This window comes from Poecilia reticulata, unplaced genomic scaffold (assembly GCF_000633615.1).
Source record: "Poecilia reticulata strain Guanapo unplaced genomic scaffold, Guppy_female_1.0+MT scaffold_442, whole genome shotgun sequence".
Taxonomy (NCBI): Eukaryota; Metazoa; Chordata; class Actinopteri; order Cyprinodontiformes; family Poeciliidae; genus Poecilia; species Poecilia reticulata.
Window position 1 is genome coordinate 1 of NW_007615207.1, and position 14,224 is coordinate 14,224.

At 41.9% G+C, this 14,224-nt stretch overlaps 2 protein-coding genes across 4 annotated transcripts; one reads left to right on the forward strand and one right to left on the reverse strand.

Moving 5' to 3' along the window:
* The first annotated feature begins 3,575 nt into the window (after positions 1-3,575).
* samd1a (sterile alpha motif domain containing 1a) lies at positions 3,576-11,349 on the forward strand. 3 transcript variants are annotated; one of them, XM_017303559.1, is made up of 7 exons: positions 3,576-4,204; positions 6,540-6,894; positions 7,278-7,411; positions 7,517-7,577; positions 8,509-8,584; positions 9,959-10,073; positions 10,171-11,349. In XM_017303559.1, the coding sequence occupies exons 1-7, from the start codon at positions 3,842-3,844 to the stop codon at positions 10,315-10,317; spliced, it is 1,251 nt and encodes a 416-aa protein (XP_017159048.1). In that variant the 5' UTR covers positions 3,576-3,841; the 3' UTR covers positions 10,318-11,349. The 3 variants fall into 3 exon arrangements, with proteins under 3 accessions (XP_017159048.1, XP_008401541.1, XP_008401542.1); XM_008403319.2 differs by having other exon boundaries at positions 3,605-4,204; positions 7,275-7,411; XM_008403320.2 differs by lacking the exon at positions 3,576-4,204 and adding an exon at positions 5,037-6,146 and having other exon boundaries at positions 7,275-7,411.
* Positions 11,350-11,632: 283 nt separating this feature from the next.
* On the reverse strand, positions 11,633-14,193 carry LOC103461005 (very-long-chain enoyl-CoA reductase-like; the record flags this gene model as incomplete). Its single annotated transcript, XM_008403321.2, has 6 exons — positions 11,633-12,854; positions 13,153-13,241; positions 13,345-13,402; positions 13,494-13,537; positions 13,622-13,694; positions 14,051-14,193. Coding segments are annotated over 6 exons (581 nt in total), but the record flags the coding sequence as incomplete, so codon positions are not given.
* Between the last annotated feature and the right edge of the window lie 31 nt (positions 14,194-14,224).

The window sequence follows — 14,224 nt, forward strand, 5'->3', positions numbered from 1 at the left end:
CTTGTTTTGAGGTTGTTGTTTGGTTACCAGCTTCCTTTGTTACAAATTCAACCAATGAAGCCGATGTGGAGCTGTCCCCTTTTTGCCAAGTTTATTTCTGTGGATGCAAGACAATCGCAGACCAAATCTTAGTGCTGGTTTGTTGACTGAACCCATTGTTTTGTTTTGAAGGATGTAAGCTCTCACCAACCTACCCCTCATTGGCCCGAGGTGCTAGACTTTGTCCATCTCACTGCAGAAGCTTCTGTGAATTGTTTGATGTGCATCAATCTATTTGTCAGAGTCTCGTAACATGACATTTTTAGAATGTTTGTGACTACATGATTTTGGTAGGCAAGAGTAATTGTTTGGCAGTGTCTTAATGTAATTGAGATCAACCACGGGATACCTTTTGAATGTCTTGGTAAGGAGATGTTTCAGTGCTGTTTGGAAACCTGATGTGTATTTTTTCTTCTTTTTTTTTTTATAACACGTGTTTCTTTAGTGAGCTTGGTTTTCTTGCATGTTGTACAGCAGAATAATGGAAAGACCTCTGGACCTGAGACATCTCTGAGAAAAATCATTGTTTCTGGAGCTAACAGTCTGTGTAATCTTTTTTTTTGTTTGTTTGTTTTGTTTTTTTTCTTGGACATTACACTAAATTATGCCGCGTATCATTGACATGATTTGTCTGAATAATGAAGCACTTGCCACGCATTTTCTAATCAGTTTCAATAATTTGTGCTTACTCTGTATACCTTTGTATTTTAAAGAAAGCACATGTAATAGTTTTTCATCTTTTTTTTCCTGACAAACAGCTAAATCAGAGTTTGAGATATAGAAGACGAATCGACTTGATCCACTCCAGACACTAAAGACATTAAACTTCTTTTTGTTACACTTTTTCTCACACAAACTTTGTCAGCTGTCTCATTCTTTTTTTACCAGCTAGACACTATCGACTGATCTGTGCTACATTAATTTTGTCTCCTGTTTGCCTTCTATTTCCACACACTTTATTCAAGCATAACACTTTTTACATCTGAGCTGTTTTGCGTTCATATTTTCTAATTGTATTTTCAGAAAAACAAGGAAAAAAAAGCAAAAACAAAACATCAACCTTTTTTTCCTCATGACCTGGGTACAGTGCTTGTGTAGTCTATTGTACCTTTTTGGGAAACAATACTGTATATCTTTGCCTTTGACAGTCTTAACTATCTTACCCTCTGGAGAACTTGAGAGATACCCTTAGAACACAATGAGTATGTTTAAAAAAATATAAACAAAGTAATATTTTGCAAAATGTATCATTCCAATAAAGTTTTACTTGTTAAGACTAAAACGTGTGGCTTGTAGTAATCTTTCTCTTTATGCAGTGTGTAATCTTATAAATAGATGGTACTGATTTCACTTTTTCCACATAAATCTTAAGTCATTTGGTTAGCTACACTTACAGTTGTGTTCAAAATGATACAAGTTCAACCAGTATTGGTTCATGCATGAATCGCTCTGGAGAGTGGAGGGGGGGAGTAACGCACATTATCTAGCTTCCTTATTCTCAGCAGCAAGCTGGGTATCTCTACTTCTCTGCACATCCAGAAAAGCAAAAGTCCACAACTAACATGAATTAGATTTCATTTCCTGGCTGTTGCCCCCTTATAATACCACCCTGGGCAACTGCCCATATGCTCATATCCACAGCCTTCTTTAAGCCCAACATCATCACTGGTTTTTGGTAGGAATTTTATTCTGACGTGGTGAAGAAATCTATCTGTAGGTGTAGAATCATTAACTGAATGTGGCATGTCCCAAATAATACACTGGGATTCAATCTGTGGAGGCATTTATACTGTATAAAATGCATTCAAAAGTTTAAGGACAAGAGCAGCAGCAAATGTAGAGGATTGTGACACTCTGGGTGAAAATAGCTTAAAAAACATTATTTGGTGAAATATTTGATTGCAGATGGGAAAACACAAAGAATTATAGAAAATTACAGGCTGCCTGACTAAAAAGCTTCCCAATGCTTTAAAATTTTAAATTAAACTATGAAGAAAACAAGTCTGCAAATCAACGTGTTGCCAACAAGGATTCAACCAATGGTAAGCTTCAGAATGACCAAAAATGGTCTCTAGTTACCGGTGAGTGTTGCAACAACTAAGTGATGTCAACCTATCAGCAAGAAGACCTGCAAAAAAACAATGACATTGGCTGGATGGGCAGTGCGTGACAAACATATTGCAACCTGTTATTGTCAGATGAAAGCAAGATTGTGTTTTCAGTTTAGACACTGAATCATAATTCAGAGGACAATGAAACATGATGGCTAAGGCATCATAATGATATGCATCAGTTTGAGTTCATAAAAATACTTAAGACTTAAGACACTTGTCCTTATGTGAGGCTATATTGTGATTAAAGCATTAGATGTCTCTACTAGTGGAATATTTGTTGTTCCACTTTTGTATTAAAATTTTTTAAAGTATAATTTGGAGCAACTAAATTAAGCAACACAACATTTTTATGGATGAATTCATTAAAATGGCTGTGAAGTTGTTTGGATAAACGGATCACTAGGAGTGGATCTTAAGAGACATCACAACGTCCTGTAACACAGAAAGAGGAGTCAGATTCAGGAAAACGTAAAGAGAAATACAGTGGGAAATGTGCTGAACTGAGTATTTTGCCCATGAAAGCCCATGACTCTTTGCAGCACTGTGAGTCACTGGTTATCTAAAACATTTAACTTTGACAAAACTAAAAAATCTAACGGGGTGGGGAGGAATTACTTTTACAGCAGAATATTTTCATCTGTTAAGCTATGAAGTAGTGGTTTGGTAAATTTGGACCATTTGCTAAAGGTAATAAAGATGTAAATGAAAAACAGGAAAGAATAGAAACATTTATTTACTTATACGCACCAAATATGACTAAGGGGAACTGAATGTGAATATACTTATAAAACTAAGGCAGCTACCAAGCACTGCCTTTGTGGAAGGCGTAGTTATCACATCCTCTAAAACATAAAAGACAGTAATATATAGGCAGTTATATCATTGTGTTCTTATCTGGAGCCTGATTGGATTTTCTGATTTTGTTTATAGAGCTGCTCTAAGAAAAATGGGAACTAAACTTCTGCTTAGGACTTCTAGGCTAGCACAGGGTTTGAAAGAAAAACAAATACAACAAAAACATTTAAATGTCTTTACATTCATTTTTTTGAGAATTTAACATGAAATATAATTAGCATTTAAAGGACCTGAAATGTAGAACTGCTAGTAGTATTCATATAGAAAAATATAGCTTAGTTAGCAGCCATAACCTGAGGTGTTTAATCGTTTCTACTGCTTGTTCTATGCAGGATTCAATTTCCATGAACAAAGTAAATGCAAACTAATCAATAAACAGAGCAATTGGTACATATTTCCCCACTATTGTCCCCATAAATTTAGTTTGACTCCTAGTAGACTTACATATACACATATATATTATCTCTCTTGATTGTTTAATATTAGTTTACCCAAACAATGCAGTTTCTTTAGTGGCCACCTCTCCTTTCTTAAGTAAGGTTGTACACAAAATGTCTCCTAACGTACTCACAAAAGGGCCGAGAGAAACCTGGCGCGGGCGCTCGCTCCCGTCCAGGACAGCAAATTCCACCTTAAAAGCGGCCTCTGGAGTGAAACTTTTCGCTCCAACTCAGTCAGTCCACCTTAAGCGCACACGCAAACGCAGGAGGCGTAGAGCGAGGTTTCCGCTTCTCAGTGGGGCTCGGACCGCGACTCACGAAAAATCGCCGTGTGTAACGTTCAAGCTTGACGCACTTAGGTAGAAGGGGAGAAAAAAAAGCGAGGAAAAAAAGATGTCCGAATCCAAGTACCGCGAGTGGATTTTGGATACTATCGACTCGCTGCGGTCTCGAAAAGCCCGGCCGGACTTGGAGAGGATTTGCCGAATGGTCCGGAGGCGACACGGGTCCGAGCCAGACCGAACCTGCGCGGAACTGGAGAAACTGATCCAGGAGCAAACCGTGCTCAAAGTTAACTACAAGGGCTCCATCTCCTACCGGAACGCCGCCAAGGTTCAGCGGCGGAGCAGAAAGAAAGACGATGTTTCGTTAGCCACGGCTGCGAGACGGAGCGCGATGGAAGAAGCCAGTCATTCCGACCTGAGCAACGGGGATAGCGCTTTCGGTGCCGTGGACCAGGACGAGGAGGATTTGGAGGTAAATGCAGACCCAATGCAGGGGGGAAGCCACGGTTAACGTGTTTACATGTCATTGTCATGTCACATCACACAAAACGTACAGGTGGAAGTTAAAACAGACATTGTGCAGTTGGGGGGTGAAAAAAATGGTGGAAAAGCTCCTCTTTTTGTTAGTAGAAGGGGAGTGGTGAGGGGAGTGATTTGCAAGTGCACCCAAAAAGTGCCGCAGACGGGGAGCGGCGGTTGGAGCTCGCTCGAGCGCTGCCGAGGTGGAGAAGAAAAGAAGGTGCGCGTGTAGCTTGTGCGAGCGTGCCACATTTCATGCTGCGCCGGTTGTTAAAGAAGCACGTTAGAACAACTGCGCAGACGGTTTAAAAACGGACAACAATCATAAAGTTCTCCCATTTGGTCCGCCCGCAACAATCCCAGCCTCCATTTACAGCAGGCGGGGGGACAGAGGGGGGGCAAAAGCGCTTTTCAAGCCACAAACTCGGCGTTGAGCGAAAGGGGGAGAAACGGGTTACAGTTAGACCGGAAGTGGACTGATGCAGCCTTCAAAATAATGGCTTTCAAATAGACTCTAACTGAATAGACTTTTATTTTTGAATTGTTTGGGCTAGAATTGCTTGTTATTGACTCACGCTTATCATATGGGAGTGGGTAAAGGTGGGGGAAAAAGTGTCGAACACCGCGGATGTAGGAGCCTGATCGGGGACGACGGGACGTTTGATCGTTGATTTCTTTTAATGTCTGGAAACGAGTTGAAACACCACCGATGGTGGATTGCACCATGTGGCCAAACATATTTTCGCGGTCGGTCGCCAGGGCTTGTGTTTATAAAACGATTAAATCCATAACTATGTGCAACAAAGTGACCAACAGAATATACGCTATGATAAATCATTATTTTGTAATTTGGTTGCATTTCTATTTCCCGTAACGGGATGGGGGATTTCTACACGGTGCATAAAGTCGAACCCCTAGATCCATTTTCGGACAGCCTCCCAAACCCGGTCACGTCCAAGACGTGCGTTGACTGTCGTTGTGGTTCCTTCCGTCCTGTGCATAATATGTTTTTATTCCCCTCTTCTTTTTTTTAAAATCTCTGACAACTACTTGCAGTATGACGTTTGAGTCAAATCAAAGCAAAGTCGCTTGACGCGCAGGAACCGGCGGCGGTAAACTAAAAGCGATCGCAAACTGTTTTCCTGGCGCTAGATGGCGGATGCGCCCATCCGATTTGGGTTAAGCCGAGATCAAAATTGACTTTGTTCTCTGAAAGACGTGTGTGTCGTTTAAAAAAAAAAAAAAAAAAAAAAAAAAGAAGAAGAAGAAGCCGAATGCGGCTGGTCAGTGCGACCAGAAGGTTGCTGTTTGACAATCTTGCAATGCGGGGCTTGCGGATATAGATGCCTAGGTGTCCGATAACGGATTCATTTCTTCGCGCTGGCTCGTTTTTTACACTAAACTCTTGACCCGCTGCAAAGTCAAAGTGGGCTGGCGGTCGAGTCGTCTGCCGACGCTGATCGGAGAGCTTCGTTGAAAACCTCGCGTTTATTTCTATTGTGCGGATGTTTTGAGCCGCGACTGGGGAAAAGCCCTCAGACACAATGGCGAGGTATTTGCCGCGGCTCCCAACTCCATGCGCACTTTGGAGGAAATTTGAGAGAGGATAAGACGCCTCCCGTCGGCCCTTTTCGTGCTCCCCGTGTGTTATTAATTTTACCGCTCAACCAGGCCTCTAAAACAAAGAGGGGGGTTGCACGTCGAGCGAAGCGGCTGATTTGTGCGAGACATCCCAGTTCAGATCCCGAAATCGCGACGCTTTTGAGTGAAAGTTGTGCAAAATGCGATCCTGTGGGGTGAATTCCACAGAAGCGGCTCTTTCCACAGGAGCGGGGCGGGCTTTAATTCGCTCTTGTGCACGACTGCTGGGTATAGGACACGCAGTCGCACACAAGGTAATTTTTTTTTTTTTTTTCCTCCCAGGGCGCCATCGATGAAAAAAAAAAAAAAAACCTTCTCTTTGCCCGAGTACAAGTGATGAGCACAGATGGTAAAACTAGTTATCGTCCACCAGACTGCGTTGTCATCACGTTTTCACGGACGGTAACCCGTTTGCAATGACAGGACGCGCAGACTAGAGGCACTCAGAGGCAATCATTTACCAAATTGCAACATCAGTATGAGCATGTTGTTTTCATTTTTATGATGTGACACCAACATGCAGTCATTCCCGCTCAAGTGTCTTTGCACTTTTTAAAGTGTTTAAGTTTCAAAAAGGTTTGAATGGTGAATAATTGAGGATTCTAAATAAATAAAAATTGGAAATCTTACATGACTGTGTGTGGCAGGGTGACACCTCTATGGCTATGGACACAGACAGCAATCCTGATGAGGAAGGGGCAGAGGAGAGCCGTGATGGGCAGGACCGACCTTCTCCCAGCCCCCAGCGTGAAGGAGCCTCAGTGCAGTGTGCCCCCGTWCGGGCCGCCTCTGCTCCCTGCTCCCCCGCCGGCTCCCGGCCTGGCTCTGGCCCCAACTGCAGCGCTGGCTCTGCTCTGGACTGTGCCGCGTCCCAGAAGCCAGGCGAGAGGCCCAACTCCTTGCCCCCCTCCAGCCCCGCGGTCCTAACACACAATGAATGGGCTTATGATTCAGCTGTCAGCCCAGTGGAGCGCCAGCACCCAGGAATGCAGAAGGACAAAGGTATCCACACTGCTAGACACGGGATGGATGTGGGCTGCCGGTGTTTTTGTTTTTTTGGGGCACTCTAATATTGTTTTATGTGTGGGCTTACACTAAGCTTTGCAGTGGATTCCAAGCTGTGATGGTTTCAAGCAGCTATGATTAATTATTGGATATTTRCAGCAGAAATGCAGTAAAGCCAGATGCAGAGCTGTGGGAGGAACTGATGCATTTGTGAGATCTTCACGCAGGTTAAGTTCTCTCACCAGTTATTTAGGATTCATTTAATCCGCTCTCTTGGCAGCATTGCTCTTTGCTACAGGTAATCTTTAGGGTAAAGTTGGTCCTTGTAGGATTGTGTTGGATGGGTGAACAGCTGCTTTCTAACCCTGTGTTTGCAGTAGAACCGAAGCCAGCGGACCACTCTGGAACGACGATCCCCAGCGCTTTAACCAACGGAAAGAAAGAAGCAGAAAGCAGGGAGGACAGCAGCAGCCTCTCATCTGACCAGTTGGTACCCGACTCTACAGCACGCCCGGTAACCGGCCTGCCATCCGCTCATTGCGTCAAACAGCATCTGCATTCTTCCAGCTGGGGTTTTACTTGACGCTTTCATTTTGAATTCATTCATTTCGGCCAACAGGATGAGGTCAGGAATGTCTCTGATGGAAGATTACAGACGGTGTCTCCGCCCCCTGAAAACGGTGAGTGTTAGTTTACCAGTTAATCGTTTGTTTCATGCGTGTGCTTTTTGTTTGTTTGTTTGTTTGTTTTTTAAGAAATTATTTTTTCTCTGTACAGCTCACTAACTTGAAAAGTGATTTCATAATAAAATGTCAATTTTGATAAAGGTCTGCGTTTAAAATCTATCTCTGGTTGTCATTTGTTTTTTGTTTGCCTGGAGGCTTGYTCAAGATTTTTTGAGTTCTTTGCAAGCTTGTCCTGCTACTTTCCATCCAGATGGTCTTTGTTTAGACCAAGTTATTTTTCTCTTCTTTGCTACTGACATGCTCCACGTTTCCTAACAGTTTACAGTTTTTGGTAAAGGAAATTCTGCTTTATCATTTAAAACCTGTGAAGTGAGTTTTCTTACTAGTTTTTATTGGGACATTTGTGGACAAGCGACATGTTAGAAATGGACAGCACCTCGTCATTTCTACCACCACAGACACCACGCCTCTATCTTAAAGCTTCTGTTGTTTGCCCAGTAGGAGCGTCCCGCTGAAAGATGCTTATGGATCCCTGTCATGTGTTTCATGCATGCCAAGCAGCATGAAGCCCATCATCGGTGTTGTTCAAACAGACAGGCCCAGTTAGGAGCTGCATCATTCACCAAGCCCTCTCTGTACTGAACCGTGAACCATCTCTAATAGAAAAACACATCATACCATGACAGCAGAGGCTTCTGTACAGAAAACTAGATGCAAGGAAAAAAAAAGAAAAAAACATCTTTTCTAGTTAACGTTTCATCTCACAAATGAATATCATTACATATTGTAGAATAGATTCGTTCTCCTGGAAAATATTCATATCAAACAGAAGTGATTTGTCTTCAGATGACCAAACTGGCACATATATAAGAATAGCGAACAAGTTCCAGTTTCATAGAATAGTGAAGCTTGTTTTTGTTTACAGGTACGCTTAAGAAGCTCGAGCCGCCCTACACAGCGGCTGACGGCGGTCTCATCAATGGCGGAACAGGTGATGAAGTGTGAGTATCCTGCTGCTACTCTAAATCTATTGATACATTATTCGGTCACTCATGATAAGCTAACTTACTACAAAATCTTTAATTTTAGAATTTTCCACCTTTTAACAAGTAGGAAATATAAATTCCAGAATATACAAAAACTTTTGCGTTGCAGTATTATATCTTCTGGCATTTAACAGATAAACTTCCATTTCCAAAAATAAGCTTCTCAAACACTGAACAGGTTTCGGCTGTGCCAAAGGTATCCATTCTCCTTGAGGTTTTTTTTCCACATTGTCACAACCAAAACATCAACGGGTTTTTATGACGGACCAACGAACAGGAAAGCGTAGCTGTTAATTGGAAGAAAAATGATTTATGTTTAATGTTTTTCACTAGTATGAACCATAAGCGTGGCATCTATTCTTATGCGGCGCCCCAAGTGGCTGCTTTGTAAAACTTCCTTTCTCTGCAATTACAGCTGCAAGTCTCCTAGGGAGTGTCTCTACCAGATTTGCACATCTAAGAGAGAGACAATGTGTCTTTCTCTTGTAAATAGCCTGCAGCTCAATCAGATTAGATAGAAAATATCTTATCCCCCGCCCCCCAAAGCCTCGCCGCTGATTCACTGTTACTTTGACTGAGCCATTCCAGCACATGACTACGATTTCACCTCAATGTGTCAATCACTGTTGAGGGCATATGTTTTTTGCAGAATCTAACAGGTTTTCCCTTTATGATTGCCTTGTATTTATCTCATTCATCTTTCCATAAACTCTGACCATCTCGACAGCATGCCACCGCCAAGGGACTGCGGTGTTTGAAGAAGTGCTACTTTTCCAACACACGTGATTATTAGCGTTGAAGTTTGTGGCTGCGTTGTGACAAAATGTGGGGATAGATTAAGAAGAATGAATCCTTGTGCTGCGCTCCGTATTTAAAATCGAACAAAGTCACCATAATTTCACGTTTTGCTTCACCTAACACACAGAGCTCTGGGTTTAAAGCTTTCGCCTTCAACATCGTGGTGTTTCAGTTACCGCCTGAAGACCTTGAAGACTCAGGCTTATCCAGAGTTGTTGGGTAATGGGTGGCTGCCTCAAGATGTAAAGCTAGTTTCCCTCTAATGGAGACGCAGTTCCGTAAACATCCTCTTTCATGTGTTAATGTGTCTTTCAATGAGGCATTGTTACGCCCACTGACATCACCTCACAGAGCAGCTTTGTGTTAATGAGAAACAAGCCCTTGAAGACTTTATTTTTATGATTATGAATAAAAACAAACTAATAAACTTGTCATTTGCACAAACTACCACAAGGAAAGCTTGAAAAAGCAACTCAAAGTGAAGTTTTGAGTGATTAATGTTGAAGTTGTTTGTGTCCCATCTTTCTGCAGCTCGGTGAAACTGGAGAAGATGAACCAGAACTTGTTGCAGTGGACTGTGGCAGATGTGGCCAGTTACTTTTCAGCGGCAGGCTTCCCAGAGCAGGCCGTTGCTTTCCGAACACAGGTTGGTTCAGTTCAGGGCGCAAAAAGACCGTAACTTCCCATCATCCGGTAACACCGAGGTAGAATATTTTTCACGCGTTTCGGTTTTCCCTCAACAGGAAATCGACGGGAAGTCTCTCCTCCTGATGCAGCGCAGCGACGTCCTGACGGGCCTGTCCATCCGACTCGGCCCGGCCCTCAAAATCTACGAGCGCCACGTCAAAGTGCTGCAGAGGACCCACTTCCTGGAATGCGACGATATCTAAAGGGACGATCGGCACGACAGACGATGCTGTATGAACTAAACCATGCATGCAGTCCCTCTACCATCTGGACCCTACTGCCCGCCTTCATATATATAAGTAGAAGGTGCGTGGAGTGGGACAGGCTGCGGTGGAATTCGGCTTCACTGTGAGAACGACCAGAAACTGAAAGACAGTCATCCTACCTCTCATTGTGGTCTTTGGTTTTTCAAACAGTTTTCATTTCACCCCTGTGGCCCCTTTGGAGACAAAAGACAGCTGCAGGCAAAAATCTGTTTTAAGCGGAGCAGCGCTGACCTTTCTGCAAGAACGAAACTTTTTGGGTAGCAGACGGTAAACAGAGCTGCACCAGGCGGACATGGCTGAGTTGTGGCGCGTTGCTGCCACAGGTTGGGGCGTCTTCCCATCAACTTTCTGTACGATTTAAAACTGAAGGTCACAAAGAACATTAAGCACACCAGCCGTCGCTATGTGATGAGATCTAAGCGTCAAAGTCGATGTGTCTGCGTTAAAAGTTAGTCTCATCCCTGACTTCCCATTCCACCAGTAGCTGCTGCAGTGGATTATTGCCTCTGTCTCTGCCACACTGAGATATAACCCTTAATGTGTTTTTACTATCTGTTCAGTCTTAGTTATAAATGATTGTGGTCTATCGATACAGATTGACTTGGGGGRGAGAGGGGGGAAATAATCCCAGGTGTTAAGTGACCATAAAATATGCAGCCCAATATAATGTGCTCTTACATTCAAGCAAAACAAAGTAATAATGTTGCAAGAACCGCTGCTCTTGCTGGTTGTGTAGTTTGAGATTCAACAGAGCTGCTAAGCGACTGTTTACGGATAACTTTAAGAAATGCAATATTTTATGTTGTTTGTTTACAATTGGTCTGTCCTGGCGTTGTGTTTTTATGGCCAGTTGAACTGTGTAACATTCCATATTATGTAGTCTTCATCTCAAGTGTAACCCACCTCCCCTTTTTATCTGTAATATGAAACAATTCTTCCAGAGTTGGAAAATAAAGCTCATCTCTCTCAGTTGGTTGATTTTTGGTTTGTTTATTTACTTAGAACCTCTCTGGGGGGGGGAAGCAATTCCATTGCATCAATTAGGAAAATGCTCCAAACTTTGAAAACAAACATTTTGCTTGAACAAATTTCTGCTCTTTTTTTTTCTCTGAAAAATATTGGAAAGTTTGCATCAGGGAAGTATCAGTCTAACATTTAGTCACGTTAGCAGCTCCAGGCTGCCATCGGTTAAACTAACAAAATTAGTAACTTCATTTCCCACCTTAAGGGGAAGTGTCCTATTTTTTATTTATTTATTTATACAGTAGTATGAAAAAGTGCTTGTCCCCTTTCTTTGTTTCTTTCTTTGTTTCTTTCTTTCTTTCAAGTTCAGTGTTTTCAGATTTGAAACAATGAAGTGTAATAAACATTCAAAATTAAAAATCAAGAAGGGGTCACTCAGTTTTCCACACATCTCTCTCTATAAACATAAATATATTTGGAGCAATTTGTAATGGGCATCTTAAAACTTAAAGTAGCAAAATACAAAATGACATTTCACTAAATTACACACTTTATAGTAAGACTTTACTGCAATTTGCTGCCTTTATTTGCCCATAAAAGTCCAACAGCCAGAGGAAATAAAATGACCAATACGCATTTACAGTGCATCTCCTTAAATTAGAACACTATTAAAAAGCTTAGTTTGCTAAATGTGTTCAAAAAGTAAAACTAAAGTTCATATCTGTCACAGATAAATGTATCTCAACTCCTTACTTTGACTCATACTGTGTGAAAAGCCAAACTTCACTGCCTAAGCAAATTAAAATACAGTGGATTGATGGTCACTGGAGGGTAAGCAAAAGAAGCCGGCCATTCAGTGTGCTCTATCCAAGCATATAGTGGGAAAGTTGAGCGAAAGGAAAAAGTGTGCTGGAAAAATATGCACAAGCAACAATGATAGAGGCATTTTTGATTAACCTTTTTTTTTTTTTTTTGGACTGTTTAAGGCCATGGGGGAGATTTGCTGCAGCTGGAGTCGGTGCCACACACACAGACGTCTCATGGACGTGAGCTACAGTTGTTGAATTCGTTGTGTTAAGCCACTCCTGAGCCATTTGAGGTCCAATGTGATGTTTTCACACCAAGTGATGATTTTTAGAGCCGTGTCATCTGCTGATGTTGGTCCACTGTTTTCTCAAGTCCACAGTCAGAGCTGCACAAAYCTATATTCGAGTGTTTGGATTGGATTTCTGAAACACATGAGCTCTTTTGTGGTATTCTAGTTTATGGAGATGCACCTGTACACMCCTAACCTCATGGATGTGCGCGGGAATGACGGTTCTCCTCGCCAGACTCTATTACAGGATGAAGGGCAGTATGGATGAGCGGAGGGTGGGATAATCTCTAAACTCCTTTAAGTAGCTGCGATGTTTGCCTTTAGCCCACACGGCCATCTGGACGAAGGCCACGATGGTGAAGAACGCCACGGGCACACACTGGGTCATCACCGTGAAGCCAATCCAGGATCCCAGCTGCGAGTGAGAGGTTTACACACACAGATGGGTTAGTACTAACAGAGCATGTTATGCRTTTTACCAGTAGGTGGCAGCAACAGCACAGATAACTATCTCATTCCCTTTCGTGTTAAAATTAGCTAACTAGCTCTTTTTAAAGTACGTGTTGTGAGATAAATTGCTCTTAAAATTGTCCCCCACATCTTTAACATTCAACTATGTAAAAAAAMCATTTTCCACTCAATGTAAATTCTCTGAAATAAAGCACATTTCTCAAAGCGACAACGTAAAAATATTGATAAACGTAGCTCCTTGCCTCATATGTGTAGTTGGGACACGAGACTAGCCAAAAAATCCACGTGAAGGGATTTTTTGTTGGATAAGGTATTTTCTTGACTTTTGAGCCTGAAACAATGAGAACATTTCTGATTAGTTTGAGAAAAACCAAAAATAAACAGAATAAAGAAAGGGGTATTTATAAATATTTGCACACAAAAAAAATTATTACCTTGAGCTTTGAGGTTACGCAGTGCGATGTGGATTGAAAAATTTCCTACTTGGCAGAACTTTAGTCGTAGAGAAATCATATGATGAGATTAAAATAAAGCTCCAATTCAACTGATTTAACATTTGCAGGAAATCAAAACCAAAACTTACCAGGAAAATGTAAAGCCCAGCGTTCACCTGCTGCTGCCCGTAATCTAGAAGTGTTTTMAAGAGAAACGACCAAAGATATYAACTCTGCTTGATATGGAAAAGCAAATACTGCAGTGGTCAKCTCTTACAGGGTGTAGTGTAGAGTGGATGGTTGATGTAATATGCCATCCAAGCYGCAGAGCACCAGTAATAGCCACAGTTCTGGAAGAGAAAGTAAGCTTTATTTATAGAGTCCATTTCATAAAAAGACATTTTTAATAACGCAATAAATGCAGACCATATAGCCAAGAATAAAGAGAATGAAATATATGCCCAAATATAATAAATGAGTATACCTAAGACTCTAAAACAGAGACATTTTGAATTAGCTTTTAAAGAAAGACGTTGCAATCGATGTGACTCTGCAAGTGAACAGGCCTGTAACGATCGAAAGAACCATGAGCTGAGTTTGAAATGACTCCAAAATTGAAAATGTAACTCTGSTCATGAGAAAACAGAAAACAAGCAAAACGGTCTGAGTCAAGCTGTAAGCTCACTTGAGCATAAAATAGCTTCACCTTAAATATGTTTCTGAGAGGCATGGTCCCATGGGAGATACGATGGACAAACAGAGTCTCCAAAACCCTCTTGATGTAGTGGAAGGAGTGACACATGCAGGCCAAGCTGCAACAGAACACACACACACACACACACACACACACACACACACACACACACACACACACACACAC